Genomic DNA, 22058 nt, shown 5'->3' with positions numbered 1-22058 from the left:
TTAATTACTGTAGTGTTTTGAGGTCAAGTAGACACAAGAGGCACAGATGGAGATCTGGTGGTATTTAAGCCATTAAAACCGGGAATGCGCATCTGTGTAACCACTTAAACCAATCATTTTATACCTTGGCTATTCAAATGAGCTTGCAGACCTGCTATTTTTGGAAGAATTGTAAACATTTTGTGCAAATCTTTGAATATATGTTTTTTAAAGCAAATATTTTTCACTCAAATCTTTGCTTCTGGGGATTCTACAAATGTCTTCTAAATCCCAACCGTTTTTTGTTTGTTTTTTACTGATGTTGCTATATCAGTGGTGCTCAAACCTTTTCATGTCAAGGACCCCCAAAATGATATGTGTTTGTCCGCGGACCCCCATCTCAAAATAGTTTGTTCCAGGGACCCCCAGAAGCAAAGATTTGAGTTAAAAATGTATATATATATATATATATATTCAATGATATGCACACATTTTCACGATTATTATTTTCTTTTTCAAAAATAGCAGATCTACAAGCTCACATAGCAGTGCCGCGCTATGAGCTTGTAGATCTGCTATTTTTCTAATAGCAAAAGAAATGACACAGATGCTTTCCCGGATTGAATGGCTTAAGAAATCTCTCTACAACTGGAAGGAAGAAAGAAAGAAAGAAAAAAGTCTGACTTTTCTGGAGCAGGGCCCACTTGAAAAACTGGAAAGTGTTTGCGGCACAGTGGGCCCACCCATCTGACCATGTTAAGTGGTCAGATGGGTGGGCCGTGTGCATTTTAACGATCAATCAATCAATTGATTTTGTTCTGGCTTGGATCAAGTGGTATAGTATACTTAAAAGTTCCTAAAGATTTATGTGTCAAGGTTTTGAACCAAAAAATACCATGACATTATTTTTCATTTTTTATATTGTTATATTATAATTACATTCTTAGTGTGTTGCCATTTATTTGGGGGCCCGCTTACAATATCACCAACACAATATCAACATTATTAAAAACATTTTCTTTTCAAGTATTCTCAAAATATTATGTACAGTAGCAAAGTATACTACAAGTCTAGCCAGAGAGAAAGAGAGAGCGAGGGCCCTATCTTCCCCTTTAGGCTATTATCTGCAGTCTGTAAGTGTGTTTTAACCGTAGGTTTTCTAGTTATTGAACCAATGAAAAGTATTAGCAAGAGCTTGTGACTAAATAATAACCACATACTGTAGGATCCATTGGAACACAGGATCATGTTTTAATTTCCTGAAAAGTAAAAGCCAATACATGCTCCTTCCAACGTTGGAAAAAAAAAGACTTCTGTTTCGGACGGACGTCCCAAACTAGTTGGGACGGTCAAGGTCAGTGGTTCTCAAACCTTTTCATTCCAAGGACCCCCAAAATGATATGTATTTGACCGCGGACCCCCATCTCAAATATTTTGTTCCAGGGACCCCCAGAAGCAAAGATGAGTTACAATTGTTCGCTTAAAAAAATATATATATATTCAAAGGTTTGCACAAATGTTCACGTTTTTCAAAAATAGCAGATCTACAAGCTCATAGCGCGGCACTAGCCAAAGTATAAAAGGTAAAAAGTATTGTGATGCTATATTAACACATTTTGCTGGGGACCCCCTGGAACCCCCCCAAGGACCCCTGGGGGTCCCCGGACCCCACTTTGAGAACCAACGGTCAAGGTCATCTGGGGGCGCAGGAGTTCTATATTGTATAAAATTGTGTTTCAGATTCAACTTTTTTTGTTTACTTGGTCTGCTCTTTTTTTCCCTCTACACCAAACACCTCTTTGCCAAAAAATAGCCGATCTACAAGCTCACGTTGTGAGCTTGTAGATCGGCTATTTTTGGCTAAAGTTCTCCTCAGAAAAGGGATGCTAGGGTTCTAGTGGTTACGGTAAAAAAAACACATCATATCACGCAAAGATTTGGCGGACCCCCTGTAGTAACTCTGAGGACCCCCTAGGGGTCCCGGACCCCCTGTTGAAGACCCCTGCTTTAGCCGTTTTGGCCATACAAGGTTTCCGTCCCGACAATAGCGACGATATCATTTTTATTTAGTTTAGTAAAAGAATAAAAAAAAGCTCAGCTAAAATGAAGCACCGAGCAGCACTGTCTCCATTAGCACAGAGTTCATGCTGAGGGGAGGTTAGTGGAGCAGCCTACCTGAGAACCATTAGTGTGAGAGAGGAAAAGGGCTGAGCAGACATCTTATTGAGGAGAGGGACATTAGTTATCCTGATTAGAGGCTCGATGACAATCTTCCAAGATTCCCGGAGAATATTGCACGCTCTTAAAATATTCATGAAACTCATTTGCAGGCCTTTGGGTGCGACGGTGGCTTTGGTGATGTGTTGATTTTCATGCCAGCATCTCTCTCTCTCTCTCTCTCTCTCTCTCTCTGTGTTTTTTTTGTAAATTAACGCCCTACTTGATCATACTACAGCGCAGGCGCGTGCACACATAGACATGAAAGGGGGCTCGAGCACCTGCCCTTTTACCCGTGGTAAAAAAGTGCCCTCTCCAGACTAAAAAAAAAAATAATAATAATCTATTACTCCCCAAAAAAGAAATGTCATCTGCGTCCCCAGACGGTAATGGCAGTGGGAGTGCTGGATGCAGCTCAAAGTGAACCTTCCTCAGGTGTCTAGTTTGTCGCCGTCCGACCTTTCCTAGCCTGAGTTATTAAAGAAAAACGGGCGACAATGGCCAAAACTCTTATCGAAAACCTTGTTGCATGCGGGACTTTGAGGACATTAATCACGGCAATGACACCTTTTCGGGTTATGTGGGGTTTCGGCCCTAAAAGTATGGTAATTATTCGGTGCCCTTTTGAAAATTCCAGCCCCCTGCCCCTCCAAATCCCTCTGCACGCCCCTGCTACAGCGTCACACAAAAGCATCAAAAGTAGCTGATCCGCAAGCTTGAGCTTGTAGATCTGCTACTTTTGATGTTTTTGAATTTGAATCCTACATACGACATATCGTTGCTGTCGGGTGGAAACCTTGTATGTCCAAAACCGTATATATTCTTTAAAAAATAGTTAAAATAGCCAAGCTTGTTGTGATATTTTTTTCAGTACCTTTTGTACGACACTCTTGTATGATGAAGCAGGGCATAAAGGGATTATTCACCCCCAAAAAAATTTTATTATTTTAATCGATTAGTCACCCCAATTTATTTTATTATTTTATTATATTATTTTTTGTCGCATTCCTAAGTCAATAATTTGATGACCAGTCAGTGGACCGGTAGGCAGTGACACAAAGGAGACTCTTTGAGTCTCCTTTGAGTCTCCTACCGGAACCGCTGCCAGTCATCAAATTATTGGCTTAGGAATGCGATGAAAACAAAACAATATCCTTGAATTCAAGTCTCAAGAAAAAAAGTCATTTCGGGGGTGAACTATCCCTTTAATTCCCCCCCCCCCCCCCCCAAAATGGAGATACGAGGTTTCTGCCCGACAGCAACGATATGTAAAAAGGCGTTTAAGCTGCAAACTGTTAATGCAGGAATGGATGAGATTTAAAAAAATAGAGCATGTATTCATATTCAGACGGTCTCTCTGTGATTGGGGTGGAGCGCTGAGGTATGACTCACTTCTGCAGTGGAATACAATGAGCTGTGTGTGTGTGTGTGTGTGTGTGTGTGTGTGTGTGTGTGTGTGTGTGTGTGTGTGTGTGTGTGTGTGTGTGTGTGTGTGTGTGTGTGGCTACAACTGTTGATGTGCTGTGTGTACCGTGATGCAACACACTGTTGACAGGGACACACAAGTGTGTGCGTGTGTGTGTGGGTGTGCGTCTTAACCCATTAAGACCGGGAACGCATCCGTGTAATTTTTTTAGATTTATTTGGCTATTCAAAAATAGCAGATCTACAAGCTCATAGCGCGGCACCTAGTGCTTTTTATTTTTTCGTGAACATTTTTGCAAATCTTTAGTTTGAATATATATATATATATTTGAGTTACAAATGTTCGCTTAAAAAATACATATATTCAAAGATTTGCACAAATGTTCATGATTTTTCAAAAATAGCAAATCTACATGCTCATAGCGCGGCACTCGGTGCGGCGCTATGAGCTTGTAGATCTGCTATTTTTGAATAGCCCAAAGAAATCCAAAAATGACACAGATGCGTTCCCAGTCTTGAAGGGTTAAGGAGGGGAGAGAGACAGAAATAGAATCAGTTGGGCTCTGATCAAGTGTAGCCAAGTGATAAAATGACGCACATACCTTTACACAAAACGTGTGTGTGTGTGTGTGTGTGTGTGTGTGTGTGTGTGTGTGTGTGTGTGTGTGTGTGTGTGTGTGTGTGTGTGTGTGTGTGTGTGTGTGTGTGCCACTGTTGCTTGCGTGTGTGAGAAGAAGCCCAATTTATACTTTGTCGTTACAAAAATAGGCTCTCACAGCGACACAGCGCGTCACACGAATGCTTGTAGATCGGCTATTTTCGGCATTTCCGTCACACGGTGGAACATCAACTGGGCATGTCTGAGGGGGATAATGAGGGAGGGGAGGGGGGGGGGGTGGTAGGTAGGGTAGATAGGTACTGTAGGTAGAAGGTTTCGGCAGTCAGTGTGTGTGTATGGTATATCCCTGGGAAAGGGGGACGGTGTAACGGTACAGCATGTAGTGTATAGAGGGGCAGGATAAGGACCGGCAGGCAGCATCACTACCATGAGTAAGTAACAAACTATACTCCCTATCTATATATATATATATATATATATATATATATATATATATATATATATCTCGCTGTTGTCAGGCAGAAACCTCTTATCTCCATATTCAAATTTTTAGTTTTTTTCGTAAATCAACGCCCCACTTGATCATATTACAGAGTCACACAAAAGCATCAAAAGTAGCAGATCCACAAGCTCGAAACGTGAGCTTGTAGATCTGCTGCTTTTGCCATTTTTGAATTTGAATCCCGAAAAGTAACAGTTTTGGACATATGAGGTTTCCACTCCGACAGAGACGATATACTGAAGTGAAACGGACCTGAGATGCACTCTTCTTGGTTGGTGCACTCACTCTTCTTTGTTTTCTCTGACCTTCTCTAAATCTCTTCGGCAAAAAAATAGCTGATCTAACAGGCTTAAAACGCGTTGCAATGTGATGAGCTTTGAGCTTGTAGATTGGCTATTTCTGGCGAACGTCAGATTTGCGTCTTATTTAGATCTGTCTGTCTGTCTCTTTCTCTCCTCTTTGCTCGAAGGCTGTTTGGTGTCGTTTTCATTTTCTTGGTGTCGTTTTCATTTTCTTGGTGTCGTTTTCATTTCTTTGTTCCGTGCAGGGGTCCCTGCACGGAACAAAATATTTTGAGGAGGGGGTCCGCGGCCAAATACATATCATTTTGGGTGGTCCTTGACATGAAAAAAGTTTGAGAACCACTGATATTATAGCAACATAAGCACAAAAACAAAATTAAAAATAGGATTTAGAAGACATTTGTAGAATCCCCAGAAGTAAAGATTTGAGTTAAAAATGTTCACTTTAAAAACATCACAGCACAAACGTTCACGTTTTTTTTCTTCTTCAGATTTACAAGCTTGTATGAGCTTGTATAAACTGCTATTTTTGAATAGCCTAAAGTATAAATAATAATGGTTATAATATACTGTAGCTATGAAAATCTAAAATAACACAAAATGCGTTCGCGTATTGAGTGGATTAAACACATGATGCATTGGTCTTCTTAGTGTACCTACAGCTGCCTGCACCTCGTCTCTGTGCTCTGATACATCACTTGTTTATTGATATTGTTGCTCTCGTCTGTTCATCGTTTATCATTCTGACGTTGTGTTTCTGTCTGCTCTGAGCTCTGCAGACTGCTTAGAGCCGCAACAATTATAATTTTTTCCCCGATTTGACAACGGCAATTTATGAAAGCTACCATCCGGGACTCATTTTTATGAGCAGAATGATATTTTAACCTGTCTGTATGGTAGAGCGTATTAAAAAGGTGCAATGTGCTTGTTAAAATTTGTGTTAAATAGCTCTATATTCTGATAGTACTCATTGCTTTAGAGTGTTTGTTTAGTAAAAGTGTTAAATAGCTCTATATTCTGATATAGTACTCATTGCTATAGAGCAGTGGTTCTCAACCAGTGGTCCGGGGACCACCAGTAGTCCTTGGGGGGGTTCCAGGGGTCCCCAGCAAAAGATGTTAATACATTTTCACCCCTTTATCCATATTGTATACGTTGGCTATTCAAAAATAGCAGATCTACAAGCTCACAAGCTTGTAGATCTGCTATTTTTGAACATTTTCAGGGGGGGAAATATTTTTTAACACAAATTTTCTCTTCTGAGGGGTCCCTGGCACAAAACGTTTTCAGAAGGGGGTCTGCGGCCAAATGTAAATCCATTTTGGAGTCCTTGGCATGAAAAAGGTTGAAAACCACTGCTATAGAGTGTTTGTTCAGTAACAGGGGTTGTATCTCTCCACCTCTTTAGTAAAAACAGAAAACACATGTTCAGGTTGGGATACCAATTTCAACCAATCAGGAGAAAGAACTCATACGGGATACGGGGGTTAAACAAGTGAAATCGGAAGTGATGAAACAAAACAAATAGCAGACAAATTTTAAAGTGGAATAACACTATTAGATTGAAACTGATAAATGGGGTCTCTCTTATCATTGGATGAAAATGTGTAACCCACCTGAAACTCTGCTCTCTACTAAAGAGCTGGAGACCAGCTGTTACTGAACAAACACTCCATAGCAATGTTTACTTACTATCAGAAAATAGAGCTTTAACATTTGAACTACAACAACAAAAAAAACTTTATCACTTACAGCGTTGTCTGGAGTTCCCCCAGGGGTCTATACCGGGCCCCTTCCTTTTTACCCTCCACAACAAATGTCTTCGCAGAAAATAGCTGATCTACAAGCTCACAACACATCATGTTACAATGTGTTTTGAACTTATACTGTAGAATAGATAGTTCGCTGAACGCTAGCCCCAAGATAACAGATAGGACTGCCACATGCAAATGCATCCTTCTGGATATGAGACATGTAAGCGCTTTTCTAAGTACTCACTTACTCAAAGCGCTTTTACAATGGATTGGTTCATTCATTCATACATTGGGAACATGTGTTCCCTTTATACACAACAAGAGATCACAACGTATGACCATGCTACATTTACAAATAGTTATTCTGACAGACTGACAACAGGTGAGAACATGGTTTGCTTACTAAACTGTGAGTTGTAAATAATGTCCTCTTAGTAAAGGCTATTCTGTTATAATAGTTGCAGTCCTTGCCATGTCAAGATACAGGTGTATGGTGTTGTGTAGTGGTTCTCAACCTGTGGGTCGGGACCCCAGGGGGGTCCCCACATGATTTTGAGGGGGTCCCCAGATGTGACAATTTAAGGTAATACCTATTTAAAATAATAATAATAATAATAATTGAAACAAGACCAAAAACTGGTCAGACATTGGCCAAATAATATAAGAAAGAGGAAAAAAATGTGAAAATAGCTGATCTACGAGGCGTTGTGAGCTTGTAGATCGGCTATTTTCACAATATTTATCTGTGAAACCGAAAATGTAATGCCTCAACTCCTACAATTCCGAGTGCTTATCGGGGTTGGGGTCCCCAGTTCAAATATGATTATTTTGGGGGGTCGAGGCCTGAAAAGGTTGAGAGCCGTTGGTGTAGCTAACCTGTTTCTCTGGACGTGGCGTGCACACCGGTTCAGCTCCCATGATGCATCCTGCTCGTTCCCATCAGCCAGGACAGCTGTGGTGTCTCGTTGTGATTATGCGTTAACCTGCAGGTTCTTGACCACCGCTCAGTTCCACACGCTGACAAACTCCCAACTCCAAAGAACAGAAAGAGGGGGGAGAAGAAAAATAACAGTTTCTTTGCGTCTGCACAGTGTAATAATAATCCTCCAACACTACAACAGGGTCACCACGGTCATGAAATTCCTGGAAATATTTTGAAATGAGAAAAAACCTTTTCCATCCAGTCCTGGAAAAGGTTTGGAATGTATCAAGGGTCCTGGAAAGATATTTGACTATGCAATGTTTTTGGCTATAGATTTTGTTGATAAGAAACATTTTCCAAAACATGTATAACATTACAGGAAATATGTAACATAAGTAGTTTTTTCGCCAAACAGGCTGCGTGATTGCAGCCTAATGTATACCGGACGTGATAAAAAGAACAGATCTACAAACTCACAACGTGCTGCCGCGTGATGCGTAGTTAGTTAGTAAAGTTGGCAGGAAATTTAGAATGGAATTATACCATTCTCTATTCTATGCTGTATTTTTCTACACAGCCTGTCTTTGGGCATTGCACATAGGAGTAAGAGACTCATTATTGTGCTGAATGATTGTTACATAGGCCTGGAAATTGGGTTAAATATTCAGGAAAAGTTTTGGAAATTCATTGGTAAAAATGTGTGTGTACCCTGCTACAAGCTCCTGGTAGTACACAACCCAGCTGTGCATCACCCATCAATCACTGTCACCCCGCAGGTGAAACACATCAGTCATTAGCAGCCTGTCAGCCGCATGTCATCACACAGGTACCCAATAGAGCGTCGCAGTTCCCGCCCACTTCCTGTTTTTTTTGGTGCCGGAAGAAAAAACTCAATGCATTTTTCCATTGACGTTTCCAAAAATATTTATATCTATTAATTTAAGCCTCGAATCAAGCCATCATGAGAGGACATGAATCATGACCATAAACGTTTGATTCTGTGATTTTTTTTTATTTTATATTTAATTATATGATATACTATATTTAATAAATACCCTTTGTTTTGCCGTTTTCAACAACAAAAAAAATCACAGAATCAAACGTTTATAGTCATGATTCATGTCCTCTCATGATGGCTTGATTCGAGGCTTAAATTAATAGATATAAATATTTTTGGAAATGTCAATGGAAAAATGCATTGAGTTTTTTCTTCCGGCACCAAAAAAAAACAGGAAGTGGGCGGGAACTGCGACGCTCTATTGCAGTGGTTCTCAAACTTTTTCGTGTCAAGGACCGCCAAATTGATATATATATATATATATATATTTGGCCGCGGACCCCCATCTGAAAATGTTTTGTGCCAGAGAAAAAAAGAAACCCAACACAAAAAATTGGTTTAAAAACACCAACAGAGAAAAATAGAAAATGGGTTGTAGTCTACCCAACAAATAACAAGTATATTGTGTATCCATTATTGTTGTAGTCCATTCTACAACAATACAGCTAGACAAACATATATGTATATAAAGGTTAGAGGAGCGCGCTTGGGTTCCTGGTTCGATTCCCCCGGACCGGCAGGAAAGAATCTGTGTGGGGAAGTGAATGGCCACCACTCACCCCTCCCCCAACACCGCTGAAGGGCCCTTGGGCAAGGCACTGAACCCCCGACTGCTCTAGTGGAGCTGCTCAGTGGCCAGCAGTAATAAGACTGAGGTACTGGTCAGCTCCCAGGTTTTAATGTGTGTGTGTGTGTGTGTGTGTGTGTGTGTGTGTGTGTGTGTGTGTGTGTGTGTGTGTGTGTGTGTGTGTGTGTGTGTGTGTGTGTGTGTGTGTGTGTGTGTGTGTGTGTCTGTCTGTGTGCAATGCAGGTAAATAAAGGACAACAAAAGTATAAATAAAAATCAGCTGTCATGATTAGGGCCAGTGTGTTGTATTATCGCATAACGCGACCTGGTGCTGTTGAGGTTAGACCGTCTTTATGACATGCTTGTGTTACGGTCCGTTACGGGCAGCGTATCGTTACTGTCCTCTTATCTCCATATTTCAACTTTTTTTTTCCGTGTTTTTTTTCGTGTTAGCAGATCCACAAGATCGAAACGCGGCGCGAACTTGTCGATCTGCTACTTTTGAATTTGAATCCTGAAAAGTAACGTATGAGGACGTATGAGGTTTCCACCCGACAGAGGCGATATTTGATGGGCATTTGTGGACAATTCTGCTTAACATTTGAGTGTGTATGGCTATCAGGTGTGTGTACGGAGACCGGAGCATCAAGCCTTGGTGTGGCTGCAGTCCTTAGGCTGGATTTGTATTGTGTCTAGACTGTGTACTGTATTACAGTTCATCATGTACCGTACATTAGAGGAGAACGTAGACATAATAAGTAAGGAACAGAAACAGTAATACAGTGGAACTGAAGCTGAGGTTGAAGCAGTCGTATCTTTATGTGTATTTTTGACGTCTGGTTCTGTATAGCTGTCTTGAGGCAACATTTAGTTGCTGTTCGGTTCCTTCGTATTCTGTCTCTTGGATTATTCTGACTCTGTAAAGTGCAGTGTTAAAGCTGCAGTCAGGAACTTATTTAAATTAATTCAACATTGGGGGGCTGGGGGGGGGGTCCCTAGAAAAATGTGTTAATACAGTATCGCAAACATTTTAAGCACTTTATCCACATTTCATACCATGATTTAAAACATTTTTGCACGAACAATTTTCAGATAGGGGGTCCACGGCCAAATACATATCAATTTGGGGGTCCTTGACTTGAAAAAGTTTGATAATACAATATAAATCGTTCATCTGTAAGGGTTGTTAATTTTGTCGACTAAAGACTATGACGAAAGATGTTCGTCGACTATCTTTTTACACTGACGAAAACAAAATAAAAACGAAGCTATGATGACAAAAACCTATGACTAAATATATTGACAATTTCATCAACAAATGAAAACTAGGGACTAGTGGAGAAGAGTCATTTTATGCTTGGCTGCGTGAGGCTGTCAAGCTCCGAAAATAGCAGATCTACAAGCTCACAAAGCTGGCAGATCGTCTATTTTTGGTAGCCAGTAGTCAGGCATTACGACACCATCATGGCCCCGCCAAAATGTATTTTAGTTGACTAAATGAACTGTACATTTAGTTGACTAAAATCTAATTATATAGTCAACTATAACTAGACTAGAATATGACTAAAACGAAATGGAATTTTGACTAAATCAAAATTTGCTGTCAAAATTAACACTATTGAGTCGTGTATGTTAATAGAATATAACTAGTGCATCTTTAATGTTTGGAGGTGGTCTTGTAACCCTTCTTGTCACCTTTCTTCTATGAGGCTAGTTTATTATGCACATACTGTATATCTTGGTCACTCTTATGTTTTTGTTACTTTGATTTTTTTTTTCCTTGACCATAAATATTAAGCATGTTATTTAGAGCATACATTAGCATCATATCTTCGGGTCTGTGTACTCCTAATAAAGCAGGTACTATAGAACTCGCTCTGTCCGTGACACACATCTGCCTCTCACCCTTTGTCGTTTCATATAAAAATAGCAAAAGTAGATCTACAAGCTCAAAACGTGCCGCGTTTTGCGCCACATTTTGCGCCACATTTTGCGCCACGTTTTGAGCCACGTTTTGAGCTTGTGGATCTGCTACTTTTGTTACTTTTGTGACGCCGTAGATATGATCAAGTAGGGCGTTAATTTACGGGGAAAAAAACACAAAAAGTTAAAACATAGAGATCAGAGGTTTCTGACCGACAACAACGAAATGACATTTTATTGTTGTCAAACCTCATCGTCCTCCACAGCTGACAGACCACTGTTTATTCTGCCCTGTGAATCACTGTAATCTTTCATCTACGCAATCTCTTAGTTATCCCCCCCCACACACACACACACACACTCACATCCATCTTTGTCTTTTTCCATTGTATCTTTTCAGCGGTATCCATCCCTCTCCTAACTCCCCCTCCCCTCCCCTCCCCTCTCCTCCCCTCCCTCCCTCTCTATCTCTCTCTCTCTATATAAGGCGCTGACTGTTCTGGCACTGGTGCAGTGTTGGCTTGCAGTGTGTGTGTGTGTGTGTGTGTGTGTGTGTGTGTGTGTGTGTGTGTGTGTGTGTGTGTGTGTGTGTGTGTGTGTGTGTGTGTGTGTGTGTGTGTGTGTGTGTGTGTGTGTGTGTGTGTGTGTGTGCGTGCAAGTGCAAGTGCAAGTGCTGTAAATCAGATTGTGGCATGATGAAATAATACATATATCGTCTCTGTCGTCCAAAACTGTTGCTTTTCAGGATTCAAATTCAAAAGCATCAAAAGTAGCGATAGAGTAGAGATATGTCATGTTAGGGCTGTTCAACATTAGAGCTGTTGTGCATCGACACATCGGCCTCACGATTCCATTCCATTACAATTCACCTCGCTCTTAACGATTGACTTTGATTGGATTCTACCAGTGGTGGAAAAGGTACTCAAATGTTCGTGATGCGACGCGTTGTGAGCTTGTAGATCGACTATTTTCAAATAGCCTAGGTATTAAATAGGGCTAAAGTGATTAATGTATGTTCTATAATGTAATAATTTATATCTGCAAAGTAACTGAAGTTTTCAAATAATTGTAGTGGAGTAAAAGTACAATATTTGCCTCTGAGATCTAGTGGAGTAGAAGTAAAAGTATAGACAATTGGAAATACTCCAGTAAAGTAAAAGTACCTAAAAATTGTACTTAAGTACAGTACTTGAGTAAATGTACGTACAGTAGTTACTTTACACCACTGGATTCTACGATGCATTTCGATGCATCTCTGGTGTGACGGCGAGGGGATTGTTAGTCCCAAGTGACAGGAAGTGACATAAAGAAAGTAAATCAACGTGCTACACACATTGTAGTATAATGTTCCCTTTGCTTTCATATCTCATCTCGTTTGTCGCTCCGGCCCTTGTTTGCTGTTTCTTTCCAAGCTTGAGAGATTGACAGATTCAGGGCACACACACACACACACACACACACAGACACACACACAGACACACACACACACACACACACACACACACACACACACACACACACAGACACACACACAGACACACACACACACACAGACACACACACAGACACACACACACACACACACACACACACACACACACACACACACACACACACACACACACACACACACAGACACACACACACACACACACACACACACACACACACACACACACACACACACACACACACACACACACACACACACACACACACACACACACACACACACACACACACACAAGACTGATTTTATATTGATATCTTCCTCTTTGGATGTTAGCATCATCATGATCTGTGTTTTGGGTCTGAATGTGAACACAATACATGCAACACAAGCAACACGCTTAGACAAACAGTACTGGGTTTGGTGATGTTCTATATTGTCTGAATCAACTTGGTCTACGTTCGTTTACATGCTAAAAGAGTGACTTTGAGAGCTGTTTTACCATGCAATTTAGGTCAGTGAGGAGCATATTTAGAATTATCAATTTCCAATGAAGCAATTATTTTTGATTTCTTGTCCACCTTTGGAGTTACATCATGGTAAGGTAACTACACAACCCAAACCTCTACCAAAGTGGTCTTGCCCTTTAAAGTGATGTTTAGGGCCACCACCATCATATACATAGCCAATACAAGCTCACAACGCACCGTATCGCGAAACGTTATTGGCTTGTAGATCTGCTATTGTTTTAAAGTTCTGAATTTAGTTTAAAAAAAATTGTGTTCTCCAATAATGACATACCGGAAAATAGGAACACTAAGTTGAAAGTGGTTCCTTTTTTCCCCATTTTTGAAGATTTATTTTTGGGCTTTGTATGCCTTTATTATAGATAGGACAGTATAGGCTGACAGGAAATGGGGGGAGTGACACGCAGCAAAGGCCGTCGGGATCGGGACTCGAACCCACGACACACTGTCAGGCTACATTATAGCCTATAGGTGCCCGGACCGCTACGACAGAGATCCAGGACAAAGTGGATATTTTTTTCCAACCCCTCTGTTGAACAAGATGAATAATAAACAAATATCGTCACGCCGTATTTATTTATTTCTCGGCATTAAATAACTAGGTTATTGTTTGTTTTGTTTACTCTGCTGCGTTCAGTATTATGCTGGGAGGCGTGTCTGAAGATGATAAATGATAGCCTGCGGAATTCGTCGGTGTCGGGCGGGAAAACCTTGCATCTCCATATTTCTACTTTTTATGTTTTTGTCGTAAATGAACGGCCTACTTAGTCGCACAAGAGTGTCTCACGGAAAAAAGTGAAAATAGCCGATCTACAAGCTCACAACGCGTTGTGACGCGTTGTGAGCTTGTAGATCGGCTATTTTCACTATTTTGCATTTACAAAAATTCTAAGTATAATAAAGGGTTTTGGACATATGAGGTTTCTACCCGACAGTGACAGAGTATGTATATGTTGCTAATGAGGAGAGAGAGGGTCCTCTGAGAATAAACTGGAGGATAGAGTGTGTGTACGTTTACAGTACACTGCTGCATTGTGGGGGATGATGATGGCATGGATTTGGGCCAAGCGGGAAAGTGTGTGTGTGTGTGTGTGTGTGTGTGTGTGTGTGTGTGTGTGTGTGTGTGTGTGTGTGTGTGTGTGTGTGCGTGCGTGCGTGCGTGCGTGCGTGCGTGCGTGCGTGCGTGCGTGCGTGCGTGCGTGCGTGCGTGCGTGCGTGCGTGCGTGCGTGCGTGCGTGCGTGCGTGCGTGCGTGCGTGTGTGTGTGTGTGTGTGCGTGTGTGTGTGCGTGTGTGTGCGTGCAGGAGAGAGAGAGAGAGAGAGAGAGAGAGAGAGAGCAGAGGAAACGGTTGCCTGCTCTGTTCTATATTTGGTCTGTCAGAGAGAGCAAGACACCCCATCACACTTACACAGCATGCACACACACACACACACACAGGTACACTATTGCCTTCTTTTACTACCATTTCACAGTCAAAGATAATCATATTGATTTAATCAAATAATCAACATTTATCAACAGATTGATCAAATAGATAATCATTAGTTGTGGTTACTAATCAGCAGTGATCTGCTCATCAGACCTCTGATGAAATCTCTCTGGTTCTTTCTCTTCCTCTTGATGTTGGTTCTGGTAGGGCTTTGGCCCTCGGTTGATGAATTGAATACATAGGATCACAATGGAAACAAGCAGTCCCTGGGACTTTTTTGTGTTGTCCTTTTAGCCTCAGTGTCTTGCTGTACCTCTGTGCTGTTTACATTCTGACCAGCTTGTGGAGCAAGCTGGTCTATATTCAGTCGCTGCGCTAGTAGTGGCTTTTTCACGACTTTCTCTTGGCCCGTTGGCTGTCCTTTAAGCCAATGGGGAGTCCACAATGCCTTCCCATACTCTGAACAGCCATAAGAAAGTTGTCACTGACTGAGTGAATGCAGCGCAACACGTTCACCCCAACGTCCTCTCAGGCTATGGCATCACAACTGCCGGTGCTACATAAAAAGGGAAATTTGCATCAGTTTGCTGAGAGCACCCCTCCCCCATCTGACAACGTTGTAAGTGCTCTGTCTGATACGATTGCCTAGTTTAATTATTAGATCAGTAGAAACTGTGCAGCCGCAATGAGGCACTCAGGTCAGGATTATATTACATAAAAATGTATAGATTAATAAGAATGAAATTCGCTATGTCTCAACTGTGTTCAAAGGAGTTGAATATGTTTTTATTAGAAGCCTAGTTGTAAGATATGTTTGTTTGTTTACAGAGAGAGTTTACAGTTAGATGTTGGATTGTTTGTGCCTGCATGAATAAATCCACTAGTGAGCTTTAGATGTGAAAGGCACCTTAATTTAACTCTTCAGTTTAATATATGGCAATGTTTAGTAAGTACTTTGAGGGTTTTAGCTTGGCACAAGCTGGTATAATATGACTGTGTCATTGTTGTTTACTAATAAAGTATTCAATGCCTACACCAGTACACCTCGCGTCATCGCAATATCTATACCACTTGTGCATGATTGGCCAATACGCTTGTGCAAGGACGCGCTGTGATTGGCCAGTAGCCACTTTGAGTGGCAGTTGGGGCAAACGCTCTCACCAAAACATGATTTATTATTCTGTCCCTATCGGTACATAACTCGAACGGCGCTGAGTCGGCCCAAGCGAACTTCGCAACGTTCAGCACGGCAACTAGCTCGCTTTAGCTCGCTCGGTGGTGCCTCACGTGGCTCAAGTTCGCTTGAGACGGCTCGCGTCCAAAACTATACGGGATAATGAAATAGTCCGCAGTTGTAAGCATAGGCACTTCCGTGTTGGCCACAGAAGGGGGCGTGTTTATAGCACAACTGGTATAGACTTTGTAATGTCGCGTACACCTCTGGTTCTTTCTCTTCCTGGTTGTGGTAGGGCTTGTCTGATTCCTACACCAGTAGACAGTAGACCCTCTAAACATGAAACCTCTGGTTCTTTCTCTCTTCCTTCTGGTACAGGGCTCGGCTGATTCCTACACCAGTAGACCCTCGGATTCCGACCTGTCAGCCGAGGAGGACCGCGAGGCGTATCGGCGTGAAGCCGAGCGCCAGGCCCAGCTGCAGCTCGACAGAGCCAAGGTAGTGTACTTCTGACTTCATTCATATAAATATAAATATATAAATATACCTAATTTATACAGTAAGTGGAACGGTCACCCCAAAGTGGAGTGTTTCTCGGAACACTCCACTGCACCAGAAATTGGTAAATTAGGGAATAAGGGTTAGGCATAGTTTTACTGAGGTTACGTTTAGGAATAAGGTTAGGTTTAGGCATAGTTTTACTGAGGTTATGTTTAGGAATAAGGTTAGGTTTAGGCATAGTTTTACTGAGGTTACGTTTAGGAATAAGGTTAGGTTTAGGCATAGTTTTACTGAGGTTACGTTTTGGAATAAGGTTAGGTTTAGGCATAGTTTTACTGAGGTCACGTTTAGGAATAAGGTTAGGTTTAGGCATAGTTTTACTGAGGTTACGTTTAGGAATAAGGTTAGGTTTAGGCATAGTTTTACTGAGGTTACGTTTAGGAATAAGGTTAGGTTTAGGCATAGTTTTACTGAGGTCACGTTTAGGAATAAGGTTAGGTTTAGGCATAGTTTTACTGAGGTTACGTTTAGGAATAAGTTTAGGTTTAGGCATAGTTTTACTGAGGTTACGTTTAGGAATAAGGTTATGTTTAGGCATAGTTTTACTGAGGTTACGTTTAGGAATAAGGTTAGGTTTAGACATAGTTTTACTGAGGTTACGTTTAGGAATAAGGTTAGGTTTAGGCATAGTTTTACTGAAGTTACGTTTAGGAATAAGGTTAGGTTTAGACATAGTTTTACTGAAGTTACATTTAGGAATAAGGTTAGGTTTAGGCATAGTTTTTGTTGAAACTCTTAAAGGACTGTATACTGTTTAGGTTCGGATATATTGGTGCCGCCTTGGTGTGTCGGCAAAAACACATTCAGAGTCAGGGTTGCAGTTTACACAGTGGGGACTGTGGCTTTACTTCCATTCATAGGTAGCAGGTAATTGGCAGAGTTGTACATTGATTGTGGTCTAGAAAAGTATAGACAAAATGGCAACAGATTTGTACCAAAATACTAACATATCTCTCTGCAAAATATCAAACAATGCAATACCAAATAAAATAATAAACAGCAGACTATCGGTGTGATTACAGTTAAGCATCTTCATTAACACTGTACAGGAATAACAAATATCAAAAGGTCTATAATGCTTCCCATTCAATTCACATAACCAACAAATAGGCTGATTCAGCATCAAACATTCACAATGCAAGTTATCAAACAAACAGTAATATTTACAGCAAACTTAGGTTGATAATCAAATCAGTTAGGCTACAAGCATGAAATAATTAAATAATAACTAAGAACACACACACATCACTTACTAAACGTCAGCGACGCACAAACATGCACCTCTCTGCTAGGAGTTGGTTTGTAGAGTGAGGCTGAAAACTGAAGACTAACTGGATAACACAGCTGAGTCGACCTCTGATAATTAAACTAGCAGGTGTGTCTCAATTAGCTCTCATTAGCAGATCAGAGGCTCCAGGGCAGCCTGACAGATCAAAGGCCCCATGCCTGCTAGCAGGGCAGCCTGACATATTGACCTTTCCAACAGTTTTACTGAAGTTACGTTTAGGAATAAGGTTATGTTTAGGCATAGTTTTACTGAGGTCACGTTTAGGAATAAGGTTATGTTTAGGCATAGTTTTACTGAGGTTAAGTTTAGGAATAAGGTTAGGTTTAGGCATAGTTTTACTGAGGTCACGTTTAGGAATAAGGTTATGTTTAGGCATAGTTTTACTGAGGTTAAGTTTAGGAATAAGGTTATGTTTAGGCACAATTTTACAGAGGTTACATTTAGGAATACCTAGTGGCGACCGTATCACAATTATTTCAAACTTTTGCCTCAATTTTTACGATTAATGAATGATTATTTTAGTTTAATAGTGAAAAAAGCAGCATAACGCATGTGGTTTAATGTGATCTTCATCTTTCTTCTTGTGCCATACCGTCCCTGCAGTCCAAACAAGTAGCGTTTGCAGTGAAGACCAATGTGAGTTACTGTGGGGCTCTGGATGAAGACTGTCCTGTCCAAGGGGCTGCCGTCAACTTTGATGCCAAAGACTTCCTGCACATTAAAGAAGTAAGTGTTGTTGAACAACAGAAACAATACGTAGCTCTCTTTCATCACTGAAAACCTTTCAGTAAGGTAAAGTAGGCTGTCGAATTCTGAATCAATCAGCAATTGATAATCGATAAGGAGTCGAAACAATATTCTAGGTGGTGATGATTATGCTTTATGTACATGATATCATGGTCAGAAGAAGTACATTAACACTCATGTCAGTGGTACGGTAGTTCTGCCTCGAGCACAGGGCAGAGATTATAGTTATACTGTAGCTGCTTGAAGGACAAACTGAACCATAACAGGATAGGCTGTACCAAAACAATAGCTATTAGGCTCTTACAAGCTGTCAAATATCATAATGTATTGTAGAAGTATTATAAGTGATGGTATATAAAGTTTAGATATAAGCACCCATAACATTTCTTCCTCAAGGCCTATAACAATTATTACATAATCGCCTAATCGCAATTATTTGCATAATTGTCATAATTGTTTCCATTGATTGATTGATTGAAAATTTTATTAGGCAAAAGAATGTAAAACAACACAGTTACATTTATAATGCTTTTGTCTAAAAGGTCCGGCCAAAAAAGTCCTTGCGGACTTGTTTCCGTTGGGGTCCTTGAATTAATTTCATAGACATATATAGTAGCAACCAAACAGTTCAAAAATCAACATGAAAATACAGATAATACAGAAAAAAATACCACTATGTACAAAAAAAAAGCATGAAAAAATTAAAAATAATATATGTACAAAAAAAGGGGGGGGGAGCATGGAAAAATGAAAATTATATACAAAAAAAGCATGAGGAAATACAAAATGTGTACAACAAAGAGGAGGGGGGGGGGTCGTCTGTCTACAGGGAAACTGGTACTAGCTCCTCTTTCGGCCTCCAGAAAGATGAGTTTTTAGGGCTGTTTTGAATGAGCCCAGCGAACTGCATTTTTTGAGGGATGGGGTTAGACTATTCCATTCCTTGGTGGCTGTGCTATAGAAGGAGAATTTGCCCATGTTTGTTTTATGGGTGGGTGTACCAGATTGTTGTTTACGCTCCCTCTAGTTTCGTGGCTGTGGGTGTCACTTAAGTGAGTGGGAGAGAGGTGGGTCATGGGCCCCAGTTCGAGAAGTAGTCGGATCAGTTTGTTTTGGGAGGTTTGAAGCTTAGTCTTCAGTGACACTGAGGTGTTGGAGTACCAAGAGGAGCTAGCATAGTCAAAAAGGGGCTGAATCAGGGCCCCTGAGAGGGTCCTGAGGGCCTGAGGGTTGACAAAAGAGGAAACTCTGCCCATAAATCTGGTTCTCTGGTTTACTCCTTTGACCACCTTTGTTGCCATGCTTTCAGCTGTCAGGTATTTGTCAAGAATACATCCCAAATAGGTAATCTCTTCTTTGCTAGTGATGATTGTGTCATCGACTTTGACCTTGAAGTCATTTACCTTCATTTTACTGAGGGAATGTTTGGTCCCATGTTGAAAAATGTTCATAATAGTTTTTGTTATTAAATGTCCTCGTATATTTAAGTTATTTGTCATATCTGCCCCATTAAACAAAAGGGAGGAGGGCGCACACCAGTATTGGTGAGGTGCTGCTGACCTTGGTAAATAAATATGAAAGTAAAGAGAAAGGCCGCACACTCGTAGCCACGATGCAGGATTTATTTGGAAACCAACGTTAAATTCCAACGTTTCCAAATAAATCCTGCATCGTGGCTAGGAGTGTGCGGCCTTTCTCTTTACTTTCATATCTGCCCTGTGTAAACATTTGTTTACGAAGCTTAAAAGCCAAACAGAAATGTGATTTGTGTTGGTATGTTTAATGCCAAAAACACGATTAAATCATTGATCACAATGATATGTGAACTAATTAACAGAAGTTTAATAATGACTGGTGGATTGGCCGTCTGGTGAAAGAGGGCGGTGACATCGCCTTCATTCCCAGCCCGCTACGCCTGGAGGCCATGAGACTCAAACACGAGCAGAAACAGAGGTACGTTAAAGAAGGGGTTCACCCAACATTTTCATGTCAATTAAGGAGCCCCAAAACAACACGCGGAAAGTTGCACAATGCCAACAAAACGCTCCGTTCCCATTGAAAAGCAAGTACATCTGCTATTTTGGAACATTTTTTTAAAAACCTTGAAGTATTGGAGATTTTGGAATAATTTAGTTTTCTTTTAAAACACAAATCTTCTCTTCTGGAGGTCCCTGGCACAAAAATTTTCAGATTGGGGGGGTGGGCAATTTAGGGGTCCTTGGCATGAACATTTTTGAGAACCACTGTATTCAATTATTTTCCTGGTCAGTGTTAATCAACTGAGATGTGTGATCATTTAGTTCTGGGCTCTACTGCTCTGTTCTGTTGGATGCGTGGCAGGAAATCAGGGGGCAACTCCTCTAGTCTAGGTGACATGGTGCATGGGAGCTGGAGAACCACACCGCCATCTGCAGGTGAATGTAAGTAACTACAATACCATAATTTCCCCTCAAATACCCCCCAATTTAGTTTTTCTTTTCTTTCTTTTTTCCCCAGCCTCCTAACCTACTTTGCCCCTCTGACTGCCTTATAATTCCCTCTTCCTTCATTAATTTTGATTGTCTTGTTTTCACAAGCTAAACAGAAGCAAAAACAGGTAGGCTGCCCTAAAGTAAACTGTTTTCTAACTGAATAAACCTGACTTTTAACTTGCATTCAGGGGTGTCATTTGGGGATCCCAGGAGGGGATAGCAATCCCCCCCGCCTAGCATTCAACATTTTACCACGGTTATTTTCCACATTATGTTCTCCACCTGAACGTTTTACATGATTAATCAGATTTTTAGATCTTCATCCAGTGACTCTCAATCCACGCCACATGTTTTTTTTTGTCTGCAACCATGCATTCATTAAAGGTAGGGTAAGTGATATGTTTTGGTTAAAAGGTTAAAGCTCTACATTTTGATAATACTCATTGCTCTGTATTGTTCGGTAACAGGAGTCTCCCTGTCTCTCCAGCTCTTTAATAAACAGAAAATACATTTTCAGGTGGGATGCAAAATGTTAGCCAATCAGAGGAGAGTACCCATTTATCTGCGTTCCAGTTCCAATTTTGTCTTCTCATTTCATTGTGTCATTACTTCCAATTTCACTTGATCAATCTGTATTCTGTGCAAGTTCTCTCTCCTGATTGGATAGAATAGGTAACCCCACCTGAAAATGCATTTTCTGTTTACTAAAGAGCTGGAGAGACATCCTGTTACTGAACAAACACTATTTAGAAATGAGTACTATCAGAATATAGAGCTATTTAACACTTAATTTAACAAAAAAATAACCCTATACCTTTAACCTCAAATTCTTATTATTTATTTTCCGCATATTTTCTCCTCCTCTGAATGTTTTTAAATGATTCATCTGATTTTAGATTGCCACATTGACTCTCAATCCACCTCACATGTATTTTTTTTGTGTCTGCAACCGTACAGTACATTCATTAACCACTTTCCACCTGGTGTCCCTAGTGTGTGTACTGTATGTCATTAGCCTATGGGTGAATTTTTTTTTGCATTTTTTAATTTCAAAATTTCAAAATATATTTTTTAATGGGGCTCAATAGAGAATAAAAAAAACTGTGACCAAATGTTTTGCCACCCTCTATTTTCTTTCTCTGA

General features: G+C 40.6%; 1 protein-coding gene across 1 annotated transcript in view; it reads left to right on the top strand.

The window, feature by feature from the left end:
- Positions 1–22058, top strand: part of LOC308096211 (voltage-dependent L-type calcium channel subunit beta-3-like) — a gene marked incomplete at its 5' end in the record, with an annotated part of 34654 nt that overhangs the window by 3140 nt on the left and 9456 nt on the right. Inside the window, 5 exons of the mRNA XM_080443546.1 lie at positions 16227–16346; positions 18301–18423; positions 20282–20397; positions 20785–20864; positions 21021–21040. Of these exons, the coding sequence (XP_080299672.1) occupies positions 16227–16346; positions 18301–18423; positions 20282–20397; positions 20785–20864; positions 21021–21040 (459 nt within the window). The remainder of the gene's footprint in view (positions 1–16226; positions 16347–18300; positions 18424–20281; positions 20398–20784; positions 20865–21020; positions 21041–22058) is intronic.

Source organism: Gymnoscopelus braueri (assembly GCF_963280865.1).
Source record: "Gymnoscopelus braueri genome assembly, chromosome: 12".
Classification (NCBI taxonomy): Eukaryota; Metazoa; Chordata; class Actinopteri; order Myctophiformes; family Myctophidae; genus Gymnoscopelus; species Gymnoscopelus braueri.
The sequence above is the reverse complement of the archived record's forward strand: the minus strand, read 5'-3'. Positions and strand labels throughout refer to the sequence as shown.